Here is a 20,744-nt window from a genome sequence, read left to right as displayed (position 1 = left end):
TGTGATCAGTTCATTGGTTTTATAATTCAAATGTTGAAAATGTACCGCTTAATTGTACCAAAATAGTTCCAAAACGATAAACAGAAAAAAAAAAAATATTTAAATGCTTTTGCGTTCTAGTGAGTGAACGCAAAGCTTCTCGTAAAGAACTCAAAAAGGTTACGAGCGAACGCAAAGTTTCTCAGCGAAATGCAAAACATTTGTGAGAGGACGCAAAAGCACATGAATGTTCCTCCCATCTTATATTTTTTCCATCACCGTGTCCCTTTAGTGGGTTCAACAGTAACCCTTGTGAGAAAAAAAAACACTGCTAACTGCTAAACACTGCACATGCTAATAAGCATTAAAAAATAAAAAAAAAGATTACTTAGAGAAATAATACAGCCTACATTTAAAATAATATACTTGTGCAAACTGAATGTAATATTTTCAGACACTTAATTGCATGTTGTTTATTTGCAATTAAATGAAATTGTACATTTATATTAAATTCAATTAGTTGGAGTTAAGAGTGATTTTAAAGACCAACTGCATCTTTAAATATAATTACTTTATTAACTTTGAAATATGCCGTTTTATTTTGACATTATCATGAAGTGCACTCTGAAAAGTTCAGTTCATGAACTTTTCAGTAATATTATACTATCTACAAGTACAGGTTTTTAAAAAATCATAAAGTCATAATCACAAAGTCTGTTTCTGAATGAATGTATTTTTAAGCAACAAGAGGATCGTCCCAGTATATAGTACAGACATGGGGAAAGTGAAAAATTTTGTTGACATCTTTTTGCCTCTGGGGCTTTTGATGAAAGAGCAATACAAGTTGTTTCTCTCAAGAAGGGCTTCTCTTCCTGGGATTGTGTGAAGGCTGGATCCCCAAGCCAAGAGTGTGACCTGATCCTCACCAGCACTCATAAATGTTTGACTGATAGTCAGGTGATTTTTTATATATATAAATAAATATATATATATATATATATATATATATATATATATATATATATATATATATATATATATATATATATATATATATATATATATACATATATTTGTGTGTGTGTGTGTGTCATGTGATTGCATTCATCTATATTATAAATAAATATTTTATGTATTTGGATAACACTGGTATCAATCTCAGACAGGCTTGTTAAATTGTTTACCAGGTCTTCTTAGGTAAATGGAAAACCTAAAGAGGTTGTTCCATGTTATTAAACAAGTCATATTTCTCATGGAGGGGAAGAAAGATCTTTCTGAAGATGAAAAGCATGAAAGGGTGCAATGTCTTGCAAAAGTCATGAAAACAACAAATATTTTGCGAAAACTATCAAACTGTCAATTGAGTGATTTAGAGCACTGAAGAATTCAATTTGAAGCTGCTGGAGTCTCAAGAACCTTTCCATGCTGGCTGGCAGATAAAGTTGCATTTCAGCCACCACTAACCAACGCTCACAAATAAAAATATATATACACTCACCGGCCAGTTTATTAGGTACACCTTTAAACATGTTAACACAAATATCTAATCAGCCAATCACATGTCAGCAACTCAGTGCATTTAGGCATGTAGGTTCGAGCTAATAGAAAGGCAACAGTAACTCAAATAAGCACTTGTTACAGCCGAGGTCTGCAGAAGAGCATTTCTGAACACAAAACACGTTCAGCCTTGAAGCAGAAGAGCAGCAGAAGACACACTCCTGTCCGCTGAGAGCTGAAACTGAGGCTACGGTTCACACTTGCTCACCAACACTGGACAGAAGATTGAAAAAGATGTGCCTGGTCTGATGAGTCTCTATTTCTGCCGCACCATTCTGATGGTCAGAACATGACGTAAACAACATGAAAGCATGTATCCATCCTGCCTCGTCTCAATGGTTCAGGCTGATGCTGCTGGTGGTGTAATGGTGGATATTTTCTTGGCACACTTTGTGCCCCTTACCAATTGAGCATCGTTTAAACACCACAGTCTACCTGAGTTCATGTCCATCCCTTTATGACCACAGTGTTCCCATCGTCTGACGGCTACTTCCAGCAGGATAACACACAATGTCACAAAGCTCAAATCATCTCAACTGGTTTCTTGAACATGACAGTGAGTTCACTAAACTCAAATGGCTTCCGCAGTCCAGATCCACAATAGTGCTCCTTTGGGATGTGCTGGAACGGGATATTCGCATCATTAATGTGCATGTGCAGGATGAAATCAAGACAATATGGACCAAAATATCTGAGGAATGTTTCAAGCACCTTGTTGAATCTATGCCACAAAGAATTATATATAAAATAGAGACCATTAAAACTGCAAAAATATAGCACTTTATATTATATTCTATTATATTCTATTATATTATATTATATTATATTATATTATATTATATTATATTATATTATATTATATTATGTAGCTAGGACAGTCGTTCAATTTATATAGCGATACAAAAAAATATTTTTTTCTTTCAGTTTATTCATTTTAAAATTTTATGACAAGTTTTCATAGTAAAATAATAAAATCTATTCAACCTTTGAGACATTAAACTTAACTTGTCATAAAATTTTAAAATGAATAAACTGAAAAAAAAAAAATTGTATATAAATTGAATGACTGTCCTAGCTACATAATATAATATAATATAATATAATATAATATAATATAATATAATATAATATAATATAATATAATATAATATAATATAATATAACAGATTATATGTTATTATTGAATAGCCATACAATTTATGATATTACATATAAATTACAGATATTTTGTGGATGTTTGTTTTAAAGCTTTAAAGTATATTTTATATATCCAAAGAAGATAGTTTTGGAGTTTCTATTCTATTCTATTCTATTCTATTCTATTCTATTCTATTCTATTCTATTCTATTCTATTCTATTCTATTCTATTCTATTAAATTAAATAATTCTGTAAATATCTGAATATGTAAACCACAAAAATCCACAACATATATGTATTTTAAACATATCTATTCTATGCACTGTAAATGCGCTTGTTTTTACTTGAATAACAGTTAAAATAGATGTTAAGATTTTTAGGTTAGCACTTTTTTCAGTGTGGTTTTTAATAGCATTGCTCTGTTTGTTTCAGTGTCCAATCCAATGATGTGAGTTAGTGAACCATAATATTTCCGCCACTCTCATTATTTGTGCAATTTAGATTGGTGACATTAGACACTTCACCTTTAAACAAACTGTTGTACTCTAGCCGTCATTTAATAAGTCAGCTTGTTGTGGCCTATGCGCTTTGCTTTGTCTATCATTCTCAATGTAATCAAATAGCTTATTGGAATAATCACATTGGCCAAAACTGATTGGGTCACGAGTACACAATGCAGGCAGCGCAGAAGAAGACATTCAATTATTTTTAGAGACGGTCTAAATTTGATTGCATTGGCTTTATATTCCACACACTACACGAAATAGCAGTAACCCTCAGAAGTAATTTAGCTGGAACTAACGAGAGAGAGAGGGAGGACGCTCCTCACTTCAGCTAAAACAGCTTTGATGAACGACCGCTGTCCCACAGCGCACGTTGTCATTAGCCTGACACCAGATAGAAGTTAAGTCTTAAGAAAATGGAAAATTGATTTACCTCTTGCTTTGGAGCAAATTCAGACCTCCTGCATAAACGTTGCAAGAGACACCGGCTGAAAGAGACTTTTTCTCTCTTCATCTTGCAGCAGGAATGACAATTTCAGCAGATGTTGTCTAGGTAACAAGTCAGCATGCATTCACTATATGAAATGGAATATGAGCATCCAATTGAAGATTTGGGGAATAAGTTGAATCTCTACAGCCGAACAAATAATTTAGTAAAGTTCTGTGTCTTTTATAAGCTCATTGGGTTTGAGAAATAGGTGCTGGAAAAAAAGAACACTAAAAGTTGAGTGCATTAATGTTAAAATAAGGATGATTGATTCCTGAAGACAAAGAAATATACTGTAGATGTTTTGCCCCCCTAAAATTGCATGTGCACAAACTTACTGTATTGAAATAGTGGTAATATTCTCCTCTTTGAGAAACAGTAGTAATAAACAGAGGAGATCGGGACTTGTTGTCCCAACTCCAGTGAATATTTCTGAGGTTGAGATTGTGACTTAAGGAAAGCTATTAAACATTTCACATTTCCACAATTATTGCATGGGGAACACACATACACATTGTGAGGTACTCTGTTAGAAGAATATCTTGTTTTGATATATGAAATATTTAAGTGAAAAAACAACAAAGTAATTTTTTATGGAATCACACACTCAAGACAGGTTTTTAGTGGAGAAACGGAGATATTTTATAACAGCAATGAACAATAGGAAATGCAGGTACAAATCAGAGTTATTGCAGTGTAGGGATGATGAATGGATGAGTTTACGGTCTTTGCAGGTGATGAAGGAGATCGTGGACCAGGGATGTACACACCTCGTATATAACACTGGTGGTGAGTAGGTAAGAGGCACGATGGAGATGGGAACACGCTGGAAAACACAGGAGAATCACTGGAGTAACATCAGAGCTTTGAAACACTGGTAAGTTTTCTCATAAACGAGACCGGACAATGGAATCCGAAAACTGAAAAATGCAGCCTTCGAGGAACTTTCCAAGGTATGAAGGCATCAAGACACGTCCGAATACAAAAACAGCTTCACTTCCAGTCTCATGAGATATCTTCATCTGATCGATTTTTGAAATCAGTATAGATGTATCCTTCCCTGCCTTTGATATCCCACAATCCTATGCTTTCCATTCTGTGACAGTTGAGCTAAAGAATAAAGATGGCATCCAAAAGTTGCCAGAACCATGAAGGACACCCTTTTTAATCTTGCTTATTTATTGGGAAAATCTTATTAAATCCAAAATGATATCTAGCATCCCATTCATTAACAACCATATAAACATTCATCACACTATCTAGTCAGCTTGCTTACGATTCTGGAATTTCTGGTAGGCTAAATACGACTTTAGAGGGCATTCATGTCCAATTTTTAACTAGGAAACTCGTATTTATGATCATTTCGATAACACGTGAAGGCAGCATAATACCATTTAAAATACAGATAGCTATTCTGTAATTAATATTATATTATATTATTATATTATGCTAACCACAAAAATTTCTTATTTGGAAAATTAAAATACTAATGTAAAAATGTATTAAACAACATTTAAAACATATGTATTAAACATATTTCATAGCTTTTCAGTAATTGTCAAGAATACTCAGATACAAGAATGAGATGATAAGTTGAATACACACAATGGTAAGTTTATTGACACTGCAGGAACTATGGTAAGCAGATGAGTAATGGCAGCGATATAATATAATACAATAATTATTCTCAAAATCTTATAATTTTAGGACAGAATTTGTAAGAAATCATTGTAATTTACAACCGTTTGAGCGAGGTGTTTGTAATGTTCAAAACCAGAGAAAACGCTATGCAGTTGGGCATTTGGCTCAAATTTTTATTGTTTCTGGATTCAACTTCATATGACAACTAGTGTCCCTTTTACATTTGAAATATGATTTTAGTCCTTATGCTATTTCTTCTATTTCTGTTCCTGTGGCTCAAATGGCACTATAGCAGTGTCAGTGTCATGTGATCAATCCCAGGGAATACATGAACTTGGAAGCCTGAAATATCTTGAAGTCGTTTTGAATAAATTGGTCTGACAAATGTATAAATGTATAATGTCAAGCCCCTGAAAAGGGCTCAGGCAACAAGTGAGCGATTACCAAACAACACAACAGTTCCATCTAGTGTTTGGTTTCAAAGGCTAAAAGAAGAGCTCATTTTCACTGGATAATGTTGCTGCATTTTATTTGTACATGCATGCATGTGTTGTCTCTTTAATGTTTAATGCTCCAAGGTCAGAAAAGATACTAGATTTCTACTGGCAAAATAGGTCTGGTCTGTGTCAAGGTGTGTTTTAACTAATTTAAAGGTTTAGATGCTAAGGGAGGAATCAAGCGATGTTCAAGGACTTGGTATATAATTAAAATTAATGTTTAAATAGTTAGTGTAGTCAGCATTCCCCAAACTGGAGGTCAAATGCTAATCGCTGAATGAGGTCTACTTTCTCATTAGCTATAAAAAAAAAAAAAAAAAAAAAAAAGCATAATTCATCTTTAAACAATGTTGCATACCATTTTCAGAAATAAGGAACAGAAATTCAAATTAAAGTTTTATGTAACGTTTTGAATTCTACCATTGCAATTTTATTTACAGTAGTGGTGACTTCAAAATGACTCTTGAAAGACTAAGAGTTATGGCTTTCTTGGTATTCCAAGTTTATATTTTATGAATGATAAAAAAAATATATATAAAAAAATGGTCATATCTTAATTGCAAAACTTATTATCCAAACAACAAAAAATTACATTGAAAATACAATAAATGAAGTAGTAATTGTGAGAACAAAAGGCACATTTAAAATACTAAAACACATAGTGTGTTTAATAAATTGTAACGGTGACAACAATAGTGTGCAAAAACATAAGGCTTTCAGAAGGCAATATCAGTGCCTGGAATAAGTAACATTTTTCATTTCTGTGTTGATTTTACATTATGCCAACAGTCATTGGCTCACATTCAAACACTCCTCAATCAATATCCATTTTACATTTGCACTGCAGTGTTTGGCACTTTGGGCCTTTCAGCTTGAAGTCCAGGCCAGTCAGGAGCCTGTGAGCATTAGACATCAGCCAATAGTGAAGGAGAAGAGGTCAACTGAAGTGATATTTCATGTTTTCAGACCCGTTCTCTTATGAACCCTTAAATGTTTTATCACCATGCTGCAGCATCCAAGAGCTTACAGATACCAAGCACATTTCTAGCTACTTATATTTATTTTCTGTCCTCGGATTTTAGTTTTGCTTTTAATTATTTAATTTTATGGTATTTGCTAGTGAGCTTTGTTAATTTTCTAATATTAACGCAGGTCCTGAAGCTCTTGCCTGATCATAACCCTTCTTTTTCCAGTGATATTCCTCTGAGCTTTTCTCTTCTGTAATGTCTCTCAGCCAGCTCTCTTTCTACAGTCTTTCTTCAAAGACTTGTTCTTCAAAGGCGTGTCCACTCTCCTCCCCCATCATGAGTGGACACGCCCCTACTGCTGATTGGCTACAAGAGTGTTTTGGTGCTCCGTGGATCAGTCCGATCCACTTTCTTTATTCTCCTATTTACACAGCCACAATACAAACACATTTGTCAGCACTCACACAGAACAGACATCCTTGTTTAGAACCACATTTTTTAGACATCGTCCATTTTACTCACGTGCTTCCCTTTTTTAACAGTTAAAATCAGCAAATTAGTGCATTTTATCAGACACTGTATTAACCATGGTTTATTTTTGCAGTTTTTTCCATGTCTTTATGTATTTAAAAACAACAACAACAACAATGGGGGCTGCGTCCAAAATGAATAAGTAATTACTTCACGACTGCAAGTGTGTGTGTGTGTGTGTGTGTGTGTGTGTGTGTGTGTGTGTGTGTATGTGTGTGTATTATGGATGTAATCCGGACATACTATACATTCTAAATAATAAATTACATTTAAAAAAAAAAAATAATAATAATAAAATAAAACAATTGTTCCAGGGGTAAATTGCAATTTACAATAAATCTAATTAAATAGATTAAATAAATTAAGTGCTTCATGTGTCTTTGATTTCAAAGCAGTTTTGCTGAGTATACTCTGTGTTCTGTTGTTAATAATTGATAATAATTGATGAATTCGGAAGGAACTACATACTACACTTATTATTTTGCCTTAGAAAGATATGGGGGAAATAGTAAATGTAGTATGCTAGTAGTTAGCATACAGTCTGGCTGCGTTTTGATGACGTTGATGGCGTATTTTGGAGAGGGGTGGGGGCTTTTGTTTTGACAGCGATGTGTCCCGGAAGTGCTTCTCTCAGACTGCCAACATCACACACTCGGCTAGTTAGCGACCAGTGTGGCGATACTGCGGAAAAGGTGGCAAACTAGAAAAATGTTGCCTATTTAGGAACCAGCCTGTCATCAACCGCGGCCTGAGATCAGAGAAGCAGACAATGACAAGCGTAAACAAATCTGTTCATTTATGTGGTTATTCGCAGACTGATTGTCATGATTTTAGCCCTTGCTAAGCGTGACGTGATTCTGTGTGATTAAAGTTGAGATAATCGATCAGGTCAATGTACTAAGAGCTCCAAAACCGTCTTCACAGCAGATCAGCAGTGGATGTTCGTTTTTAATCGTGTGATTTGTAAAGGTAGATGCAAACAACTTATTAGCTAACCGGCTAATACACTGACTGGCACCAAACATCGACCGATTGCACAGGATTTGTTGTTAAACTCCTGGATCTCCAGCAGAAATGGATGACTTCAGCTCCATCAGTCTGCTGTCTCTGTCTATGCTAGTCGGTTGTTATGTGGCTGGAACTATTCCCTTGGCTGTTAACTTCTCTGAGGTGAGCTTGAACCCGAGTTGTCCATGTCTACAGTAACTTAGTTTATTTAGGACAGGTGTTCGGGGTGTTTAGTTCTCTGCAGAAGAAGATGTGTTTGAAAATGCAGACATCTATAATGTGCAGTGCTGAGGTTTTCAGAAACAGGTTTGAGATTTGCATTGATCTTCAAATGCTCGAGCAACCCCGATGTAAGCTTCCAAGGGCAAATGGTCTTATAAGTTTGAATGTTTAATGTTATATCAAAGTTTATATTGTGTAGACACGAGCTGTTTAACCTGCCACCCACGCGTGTTTTTGTCTTAAAATGCAGTTCAGGATGATTTTCTGGACAAGTTTATTTTATGGTTTATGATCCACTAAAATGTGTTGTTTTAGTTGTTAATTCAGATAATTAAAAAGTGGGAGGCTGATAAAATGCTTATGTGAGTTTATACAGTATAAATAGCAGTAGAATGTGCTCATACACTGAAATTATTATTATTATCTTTTCATATAATAATTTGTTACTTTTATTTTAATAGGTACACTATTATTTAGAAGGGGTCGTTCACCCAAAAATGAAAATTGTGTCATTTACTCACCCGCATGTCGTTCCAAAACCCGAAGACTTTCATTCATCTTTGGAACACAACTGGAGTTTTCTGTCCGTCCATTGACAGCTATGCAACTACACTGGCGCTTCAAAAAGTTCATAAATAGACCGTAAGACCTAATCCATATGAATTGAGCAGTTTAGTCCAAATTTTCTGAAGAGACACGATCGCTTCATATGATGAACAGTTTTAATGTAGTCTTTTATTCACACAAACATTCATCAAAGAACATAAACAGAAGCTGAAACGCGCAGCGTAACACGAGAATGAACCTCATTGGTTCTTGCTGAAGCTCAAACGTGCTGCGTAACACGAGAATGAACCTCATTGGTTCTTGCTGAAGCTCAAACGTGCTGCGTAACTCGAGAATGAACCTCATTGGTTCTTGCTGAAGCTCAAACGTGCTGCGTAAAACAAGAATGAACCTCATTGGTTCTCGCACATCAAGCGAACATGCATGAGCTTCTGTTCTGTTTACTACAACTGATATGAGTTGATAAATACGTAATATGAATAAAAGCCTACATTCAATCTGTTCATCATATAAAGCGATCAAGTGTCTTCAGAAAATTTGGACTAAACCGCTCAATGCATATGGATCAGTTTTACGATCTCTTCATGAATTTTTTCTAAGCATCAAAGTAGTTGCGTATCTGCCAATGGAGGAACTGAAATCTCTGATTTCATCAAAAAGATCCTCATATGTTTTCCGGAGATAAACCAAACTCTTATGTGTTTCGAGCGACATGAGGGAGAGTACTTAATGACAGAATTAAAATTTTTGGGTGAACTATCCCTTAAATATTTTTTGATGCTGATAATCTCAAAATGACTAAATATTAGGTAATTTATCAGCATGGCCATTATATTGCTCTTTCACTACTGAGATATATGGTGATTATAGCCTTTTTTGTGGACCCAGATGAAGTTTAGGTTCAAATGAAGTTTATAATTCAGAAATGTGATTGTACCTGCATGCCTCTTCTGATTAATCTATTTTCATGATATCCAGGTTATTGACATGAAGATGACCAATGTTAACCTCACACCTAAATGCATAAAGTAGAGCCCGTTGGTTAGTCATGCTAACTGATTCTGCGATTCCTGTCCTGTCTCCAGGAGAAGCTGAAGTTGGTGACGGTGTTGGGAGCTGGGCTGTTGTGTGGCACTGCACTGGCTGTCATTATTCCAGAGGGAGTTCATGCCCTCTATGAGGAAATGCTGGAAGGTGACATTTAAGTTCACACTTCAGTTAATGCATTGATTACTTTTCTTAATAATGCAGAATGAATATATATATATATAAGTTTATTAAGAGTTCTGCATGCGTAAATCCTAAACTGATATCTAGAAGTTTATGCGTGGTAGACATGCTACTTAAGATTATAAAGCTACTAGCTACTCATAATTTAGAGTAGTTAAACTATAGTCGAGCTAATTTTTTTTTTTATTATTGCTTCACTTTAAACTACTAACAAAGAGTTTCTGGCTATTTTGTAGTTATTTATATTATTAAATGCATGTGATTATATACATTCTAATTTAATTAGACCTGTATTATTTCTGGCACAAAACAATAAAGATTTTTGAATGGAGTAATTTTAAAGGGGCTATATGTAAGAATTTTCATGTAGCACTTTTTTTTGGACATCATGTAATGAAACTTAAAAAACAAGACCTTCCCGACTTTGTAGGTTGTCTATGGAAGCCTGTAGACTCATTTTTATGTGAAGGAACATCAAAGTAAACGTGTGCTCCCGAGAGCCTCTCTTCTGTTCAATGACACATGAAATGAGTGCTTATACAATGTTCAGGATAATGCCGAAATAAATGAATTTTCTTTGCATAACATTGACAAGAAATGTCAATATGTTATGCAATGAAAATGGCTTCATTCAAACTATAGTCTCATGCAGCCAGATCTTTACAGTCTATAGTCTCAAATATACGTTATAATCAATCATAGCAGTGTCATTTTTATTATCTCATCTGTCGACATGATGCCAGTGAATTGCAGAGCTGGTGCAAACATTTCATCATCTCTATGATCAGATGCTTTCTTAAAAATGAAAAATGTATCCTCATTTACTCACCCTCAAGTTGTTCCAAATTTGTATGAGTTTCTTTCTTTTGATATTTTGAAGAATGTTGGTAGCCAGACAGTTGACTCTAGCCATTGACTGCCATAGTTGGAAAAACAAATATTTTGGGGTGAACTATCCCTTTAAAATATTGTAGCATTTAGCTGCACCACTAATTCGCCATAACTGTAGTTAAGTTAGTAGTTCCAAACTCCTCATGTGTCCTCATCACTGATGTTATGTATGAATGACTTCTAAAGCTGTACTGGTTCCTGTTTTGGTGTAGGTGGGCACCACCATGGCCATGGGCAGGTGGAAGCAGAGGTTTCTGATCCGAAGGTTGCAGAAGGAGTGGTGGGACCCAGCAGTGAACACAGCCACAGTCACGAGCAGCTCCACGCTTATATCGGCGTCTCTCTGGTGCTGGGCTTCGTCTTCATGCTGTTGGTGGATCAGATCGGGAGTGCTCATATGCACAACAGTGATGGTCCGTGTTGACAAATTACAGTGGTATAAAGTGATGGCATAATGTGTCTGAAACTGTTCTCTCCACACTTTTAGATCCAGAAGCAGCGAGGACTGCCAGCTCTAAAGTCACCACTACGCTTGGCTTGGTCGTCCACGCTGCAGGTAAAACTGATTGAAAAAACTGGTAATGATACACCTTTAATCGAGATATCCAAATGTGTTCTATGTTGTGTGTTATTTTGGTAGCTTCAGATTGTAATTTTGTCATATTTGTAATGCTGTACACTACCGGTCAAAAGTTTGGGAAAATTGCGTGGGTTTTTTTTCATGTTTTAAAAATAACTGGTTTCTATTTGAATACATTTTAGATATTATGCACTTCAAGGCTGCATTTATTTGATCAAAAAAAATTACAAATACTAATATTCTGAAACATATGATAGTTTATATTAAATAACTGTTTTCTGGGTTTATATGCCATTACTCCAGTCTTGAGTAATATCTAATATGCTGATTTGGTTCTCAGTTGTTAGCAAATATATTGGTGCTCAATTATTAATAATGGTTTTCATTAATATCGATGTTGAAATCAGTTTTGGCTGCTTAATAAAAGTACTGTTTTTAACATTGATAATAAAAATGAATATTTCTTGAGCAGCAAATCAGCATATTAGGTTGATTTCTGAAGGATCATTTGACACTGAATTAATGATGCTGAAAATTTAGCTTTGCCTTCTTTTTACTGTATTTTAATCAAATAGACTTCTTTCAAAAACATGAAAAAATCGTAATTATTCCAATCTTTTGACCAGTAGTGTATATTCTGTGTTCTGTTAAATCTGACCAATAATCATATTTGATTTATCTGTTGGTCCAGCTGATGGTGTTGCTCTCGGAGCGGCTGCATCCACGTCTCAGACCAGCGTCCAGCTCATTGTATTTGTGGCCATTATGTTGCATAAGGTACAGTCAACCTTAATGAATTAATGCACTTCTACTCTAGCTTGTGTATTTCTCTAGTGTTCTGTGATTATAGTTATGATAACTTGTTGGCGCTGTTTCTCATTTGTATCGATTTGTTGAGAAAGACCTGCTGAATGACTAAATGTAAATGCAAGCGCCTTTCCAATTGTGTTTCCAAATAAATTCTCCAAATATTTCAGAATGTAAACACAATATATTATAAATGAGTAAAAGCAAACCAGCATGACAGCCCAGTCTTCAGTGTCACATGATCCTTCAGAAATCATTCTAATATGCTGATTTGGTGCAAAAGAAACATTTATTCTTCTTATTATTTGATAAATTGAAGTTTCTAAAGAACAGTATATGTGGAATAGATTTTTTTTTTTTTTTTGGACAATGTTAAAGACTTTACTGTCATGTTGATCAATTTAAAGGGGTGGTTGAATATGATTTCACTTTTCTAACTTTAGTTAGTGTGTAATGTTGCTGTTTGAGCATGAACAACATCTGCAAAGTTACGACGTTCAAAAGTGCAAAGCAAAGGGAGATATTTTCTTTAAAGAATTGGCTTTTTAAGGACTACACGACATTCCTCCCGGGTTAGTGACATCACTAACCTTAAAATGTACATAAACCCGGCCCCGGAACACGATTTATAGATTATCAAGACAGAATATGTTAATCAATGACTAGAAGATGACTACACATAAGCTACATAAATTTACCAACTAACCATTCAGAAATGTTGTCTACATGTTGTCACTTATTCTTGAGTCTCTCCATCTTTCTGACTTCAGTTTGAACATAAAAGGCTAAAAGTTTTTAAAATTTCTGTGCATGTCTGTGTGAGGTAAAAGGACATGAGCTCTTGAAGCTCCGCCCCCTGTGCTGGGAGCATCAGCTCATTTGCATTTAAAGGGACAGACACAAAAACAGTGCGTTTTTGCTCGCCCTCAAAAAGTGACAACTTTAACATGCTATATATATATATATGCTGTATAAAAATATCTGTGGGGTATTTTGAGCTAAAACTTCACATACACACTCTAGGGACATAAAAGACTTATTTTACATCTTGTGAAAAGCATTTTATACCACCCCTTTAAAGCATCCTTGCTGAGTAAAGTTATTCATTTCTTTCAACAACAACAAAAAATCGTATTGACTGGCTATAAATCAATACAGCTATTTTTTACATGATTTGTTTTTTTTTATGAACTGTGTAGCCTTATGAATGTGCTTCTTATGCATTGAAAATGCAATTTTTTTTCATACTGATTTAAATGCAAGTCTATTTTCTATGATGCTATGTATTGTATTTCAGGCTCCTGCTGCATTTGGACTCGTCTCTTTCCTCATGCATGCGGGTTTAGAAAGAAACCGTATCCGGAAACATCTATTAGTCTTTGCCTTGGCTGCCCCTGTTTTGGCCATGCTCACCTACGTAGGACTCAGTCAGGTATGTTCAAGTATTAAAATAAAGCAGACAGTATTTGTAAGCCTTGTTAGTGTCAATTTGATAAAGACAATATCTGCATAACATTTGAACTAGGTTAAAACAAAGACTTTAGATATACAAAGACTCATATTACTATGAACGGGAGAATATGGCGGAATAAGTCCTACATTCTAAATAAAAGAGCCAATCACCAGTTAGTAAAGTCATTGGCCGTTTCTCAATATGTGTCCTTGTGTTCTCGTACTACATCATTATCAACCGTTGAAGTTCAATTCCTATACTCAAGAACGCTAGTACAGACGCATATAGAGTACCCAGATGTGTTCTTGATATCAAGGATTCATCAAATGCTGTTGGAAACCCCAGAAGATGCTACGCTAGTTCACCCAAAAATGAAAATTCTGTCATCATTTACTCACCCTCATGTTGTTCCAAACTATTCTTTTTAATATGCCGAGCACAAGTAACATTAAACACACATACTCGTTTTCAGAAAAACATGCGGTAAAATAAAACAACATAAAATATGTAAATAGTAACTATAATAATATGAAGTAAAAGTTTTAATAGGTTATTTTTAATATTACAGTTTGCCTCTAAAACAATTCAGACTCTAATTTAAATATGTGCTGAATTGGCAAATAGTTTTTTTTTTAGTATTTGTGCTAACATTTTTGTTTTATGTCTACTAATTACCCCATAATGGCACAATAACTAATAAAACTTCAGATGCTTCACCAGGGTTACATAACAACCATGGAGGCCCACGCTATGTTTTTCAGACTCGCCGCAGGCATCCCACATCCCATCGCCATGGGAACAGCTGAGGTGGCAGAGTGGAGATTACTCCTTACCTCTTGCTCCCCTGCTGTGAAACGCCCCATTTCTCTTTCTTTAGGCAGCCTGGAAATCACTGAGATGTAGTGCCATTCCTACCGCTGGGACGCCAACGATCATCCCTGTAACAATCATGAATATTTAATGTTCACCAAAAAACGTCTCCACCTCTCTGACTGTGTCCTAGATTCACCCTTTATCTAAAGGCCCTGATGTGATTCAAGCGAAATCGAAGAACAAACTGCTTTGACGTCGTTTCGGACAAAAGCAGGCCAAAACAAAGTTCCAAACTTTGGCAAGCTGTTTCAAACTCCCAAAACAAACTCCAAACGAAGTTCGTTTTAGCCTAATTTTGTTGAAAATGACGTCAGTATCTCAGTGCCTTTATAGCAGAAAATGAAGTTGTACTTCTGAAAAAGTGTCAGTCACTCGTTTAATACAGTAAAGCTGCTTGATTTTAAGCAATCTATTGTATAAAGTGTAGGGATGCACGATATATTGGCCACCATATTGGTATCGTCCATTTTTTATGTTATCATTATCGGCCCAATAAGAAATTTCGGTTGAGATATTAATGCCGATAAATAATGGATTATTTCCTTCAGTTGAGATACTTCAGATTTGTTCGCCATGATGGTTTTGAATTGCTTGAAATATGATTGAAATCACTTCAAAAATTAAAATACAGTTAAGTACAACGTGCAGTGCAAGTCTGTCAAATAGGCTACATAAATAATGAGAACATTATAATTATGTGCTTGGGACATGGCTTTTAATGACTTTAAAGACTTTTGTTTTTATAATCAGGCTCTCAAAAATTATATAAAAATGTAGATTTGGATTTATCTGCCAATATATCGGTTATCAGCTTTCAAATAAAACAAATTTTCGTATCGGTGCATCCCTAATAAAGTGCTATATAAATAAACGTGACGTGACTTTACTAGACTGCTGAATTGCAGAGCTCGTGCAAACATCCACGTTGCTATGATCATATGCTTTTCTTATGCTTTATTTAAAAAAATGCTTGCTGTTTTCACAATTTGGTTGTTTATTTTGTTATTGAGAGGAAAGCGTGCTGCACATATTTACATATTCATCTAAACGTCGCTCTGAGCAGTGTTGGCGGCATCGGATGTTTGCTAACATGTTGTTGTCGGGATAATTCCGGTTTGCGTGGCTATGCAGATGCAACAAAAAAATTCTGTATTATAAATATTTAAAGCCAGACAAGTAGTTTATTGAGGGTTGATTTGTAAAGAAAAACTACACGCCTGCGCACATATATATTCAAACGCGCATACCTTTAGTCTGAACACGTAATGCGCATGTGCGCGACGTCTGCGTTTTCACGGGTTTGTGTTTTTGAGATTTGCACAGAGATAACGGATAATCGTTTGCACCTTCGAACCTATTTCAGGGAGTGCGTTCTCGAGACACCAGGCATTGTTTTGTGCGGATGGGCGGCCGGAGCGCGTTAAGGGTTTTCCTGCTAGAACCCTAAATTAATAACTAAAGATCTTCGCAACGGAAGTGAATCAATCAATCCAAACTAACTTTAGCTGGACAATAACTTTATTCTAGAGCTGCTGTAAAGCCTAAACAATCTGTTATGGTAATTTCCTTTTAACAATCCATATTGTTAAAAGCGCAATATAAATGAAGGTGACTTGACTTGACTAACAGTATATCGCTGCTCACCTATTTCAAACAAGCAAAGAACAAAAAAGAGCTTCGCCGTGAGTATATCGGGGCCTTAACACTTCTCCTCTTCTTCTATCCAGAGCAGTAAAGAGGCACTATCTGACGTCAACGCCACCGGTGTGGCCATGCTGTTCTCCGCCGGCACCTTCCTGTACGTGGCTACGGTGCACGTCCTCCCGGAAGTGGGCGGCATGGGAGGCCACAGCCACTCTCCCGGGGCCAGCGCGGGGAAAGGACTGAGCAAAGTGGAGGTTGGAGCTCTGGTTCTCGGCTGTCTGATACCTCTAGTGCTGTCCATCGGACACCAGCACTAGTGTTCTTCACTTCAAGCCACAGGTCGGAAAAGTGCGAATTGAACTCTGAACAGCTTTGGCCAAACAACAACCTCACAGAAGTGGTTTGAATCATGCCTCTGTCAGTTTATTCAAGTCGGTGGTTGGAGTGAGCGCAGGAACTTTGCAGTCGGGAATGGGATTTGAGGACATCAGGAATGGGCTGCCCTGCTGCTCCACAAAACACTGTGACTGACAGCTTACGATGACCATACACAAATAAAAGCGATCAAGTGTCCAACTGTTCATTTAATTTGTTCTTTCTTCAGTGGTGCTTGTTTAAAAGAATCTGTTGTGGTTGGGTAGTCATGTTTGCTTTAAATTTGCTATTCTTCTGGTTTTTATATGGAATATGTTCATGGGTCTTTTAAATGATGAACTGGCATAGTTGTGTTCATTTACAAAAATTAAAAAAGTTTTGATACTTTACAAACGTATTAAAATTCATTGGCCCAGAGTAATTATTTTAAGTTTAATTACCCCCTTTTTTGCACAAATCATAATAATGAGATAACAATATTCCATTAATATGATTAATATGGGAACATACACTGGGCTACTGGGTTACAGCTAAATTTCAACTAGTTTCATCATGTATATGGTTATTCGACAAATATGAAATAAGGTTCTTTTTCAAATGTCTAAAGGTTTAGCGGATGAACACATTGTTCTGTTGAGTTCAGTGCATGTACAGCATTATTATTTGACTATTATTGGATCCTGATTGGTTGTTTAATCCTGGAAAAAGGATCTCATTGGTCAGTCAGATGTTTTGTACTGTGATGCTTGCTCAAAGCAGAGCCTGTGTACTGTAAATATGTATTCTCTGTATAAATGACAAAAAAAGACCCTGTTTGACACCATGTTCTCCAGAGTAGTTTTTAGTCTCATTTTAGCTTCTGTAATCGGTGGAAGAGAAAGATCGTTTTTAAATTAATGACATTAAAGGTCCATTTTTGTTCTTTGTCTTAACCGAAGGGAATTTGAGGTCAGTTGGGAAGATTATATGGTGGATTTCTGTTTTGGCAACCTGAAGGTTTTGCACTTGATGAAGAAGTGATCCTTGAGCTGGAACGCTGCTGTGTTCATCACCAAGCCATTTTTAAGGTTGCCTCTGAAGCTTGATTAGGAAAGCATTAGGAGGTAAACTGGGACTCCAGCAACATCCTGGTCCTGGTTTACAAAGTGTTGCATTCTTGCTCTGAAAAATGATAGTTAAAGTCTATGTGAAAGCTGTGTTTTAATGCATTTAGCTCTCTAGCGCCCTCATCTTACTGTAGTGCACAAGTGCAGCATCAATCTCAAATTGTGGAAGATATACAGACGAAAGAGACTTCACGCTGATTTGTAGAAAGGACTCCTCTGAAAGGGAAAATGCGAATCTTACAATGACCTCCTCCTTGAGACTTGGCACGGATATGTAATTTAACTGAATGTTGATTGGTTAGGTGAAATTTTGTGCCATATTGACTTATTTTGACTGATTCTTCTCCTACAGCTCAGCTGTTGCAGAGTCTGGGTAGGAAGGGTGATTGTATTGGGGTAGAGATTTTACAATGAAGCGGAACATGATGAATTCAGTTTTGGGGCTTTTATGTGATCATTCCACAAGAGGAGTATGCCTTATTTTTCTCGCAATTGTTTAACTTAAAATGGTTGCAAAAGTCTTTGTTCATGATTTGAATAAACTTATTTTCTTTTTTAATGGATGCAAGTCGTACTACGTACCTTATTTTGCTTGTCTAAGAACATTTGGAATTGCATTGAGAAATATTTTCACTTTGTGAATTAATAAAGCAAATAAATGAGCGATGAGTAATCATTTAAAAACAGTTTTGCAATTTAATTCTCATTTATTTAGATTTATTCACACAGTTACTGTCCGGTAATTAAGAACAGGCACACATTATGGATTTTGACAGCAATCTGGGACATTTTTCAAGATTTTTAACTTTTAGTGATTTCACATTGAAGTTCAGAAATATATATTACTCCAGTTTTGATTAGACTATTAGCTGAAATAAAATAATATAATATTTGAGCAATATTACTCGAGTAGGAGTGTGATATGGCTCTATATCAGCACGTCTGTGATTAGGCCATAAGCATTATAAGTTATATAAAGAAGTTTGCACGATAGGTAATAAACACAAGCAAACAATTCAGTCAAAATTACAAAAGCAGCGCTAGTTAGTACAGGATTTAAGTTAAAGGTTATGCCCCTTTTTAAGTTTTAGCTCAAAATACCCCATAGATCATTTATTACACCATTTCGTAAATGGCCATTTTTGAGTGGAAGGAAAAACATTTTGTGCATGTGTCTTTAAATGCAAATGAGCAGCTGCTCCCCACCTCACTTTCCAGAAGTGGGCGGAGCCTTTACAGCTCGTGCCTCAGATACTCTTCCAAAAACTAACAAAGCATCTGTTTGGATTTGATTATATTCTCTATTGCGGTCACTCTCACGTGACATTGCAGTTCTTCATCATCATGAAAGTTTATTATCTTCATGCGTTTTAAAGCCATATCAGTCTAAACTTCTGATATGTGGTTTTCTGAGCGCACACATCCGAAGCACACACAGAAAGCTGGCTGTCAGAGTACACGTCCTGTGAGTATTAACATTGCTCTTGCACGTCTTATTGGGCTTAAACTGTCAAATACACACAAGGTTATGTCAGAAACACCAAAGTTCACATACACACAGTCGGTTATGTCTGTGAACGTAAACAGAAAGTAAAAAAGTTGCATGTGTATATTAGATCTGTGTTAAAATGAAAGCAGCGTAATTTACAGTACCTACTATGCTGTTAACATGAATCAAGCAGCAAAGAAAAACTGAAAATAACTCACTGCTCTTGACTGAATAACTTATAGCTTTAATAAGGATACATTTCTTACTTGAATGCTGCTGTTAAATGTTTTGGCGAGGAGATAAACATGGCGGACGGTGTACACCTCACTGAGGGCGTAGTCTATTTAAATTAGGCAGAGTCCATCCGCAGTCGTGGGCGGGGCCTAATATTTGTGACATCACAAAAACTAGAATCTACAAATGGCTTGTTCTGAGGCACTGTTTATGATTTAAGGGGATTAAAAAAGAGGAGTGGGTGGATTTTTACCATTATGGGTGGTTGTGTGCACACTCTGGCGACACACAAACAACACATTTCCAAATAGGCTCAATGTCTACATATAAACCGCGTATTTGAGGTCTAAACAACTACATTCTAGCCTAAAAAACTCTTAAAACTACATTCCTTGACAATAACAGAAGTATTTTTTTAATTATAGTGGGTTTGTTCCTCTGCCATTGACGCTCGCTGTGAGAAATGCAGCCAGTATAGATCCGGCAGAAACAAGCGGAGTGATACAAATTGTGAAATGTTTTCTGTGTGATAGGCTATTAGTATAAAAAACAGACTTGGATGTTCAAGTCATTTCAACTTAAATTACATTATAAATACATTTAAAAAATGAGTTGAATCTTGTATAACTAAAAAACAAATAGAAAATTTCTTAACTTAATTTGATGAGCTAAATTAATGTAAAAACATATGTTGTCATATGTTGATCATATAATTTTTTACAGAATATCGAATGGGTGGAAAATGCTCTCAGCCAATTAGATTCAAGAACCAGAACTGTTGTATAATATAATATAATATAATATAATATAATATAATATAATATAATATAATATAATATAACATAATATAATATAATATAATATAATATAATATAATATAATAAAATCCAAACAGTGAAAAATAATGTGAAAATAATTTATATCAATTATTACACAAATTACAACTCAAGTATACAAGTCATGT

At 35.5% G+C, this 20,744-nt stretch overlaps 1 protein-coding gene across 1 annotated transcript; it reads left to right on the top strand.

Moving 5' to 3' along the window:
- The first annotated feature begins 7,927 nt into the window (after positions 1-7,927).
- Positions 7,928-18,620, top strand: slc39a9 (solute carrier family 39 member 9). The gene is made up of 7 exons (XM_079852504.1): positions 7,928-8,471; positions 10,184-10,292; positions 11,432-11,632; positions 11,707-11,775; positions 12,491-12,576; positions 13,904-14,038; positions 16,660-18,620. Exons 1-7 carry the CDS (start codon positions 8,376-8,378, stop codon positions 16,891-16,893), a joined length of 930 nt encoding a protein of 309 aa, XP_079708630.1. The 5' UTR covers positions 7,928-8,375; the 3' UTR covers positions 16,894-18,620.
- The last annotated feature ends 2,124 nt before the right edge of the window (positions 18,621-20,744 follow it).

The sequence above is a fragment of the Squalius cephalus genome (assembly GCF_949319135.1).
Source record: "Squalius cephalus genome assembly, chromosome: 20".
NCBI classification, from domain to species: domain Eukaryota; kingdom Metazoa; phylum Chordata; class Actinopteri; order Cypriniformes; family Leuciscidae; genus Squalius; species Squalius cephalus.
This window is presented reverse-complemented; position numbering and strand designations above follow the sequence as displayed.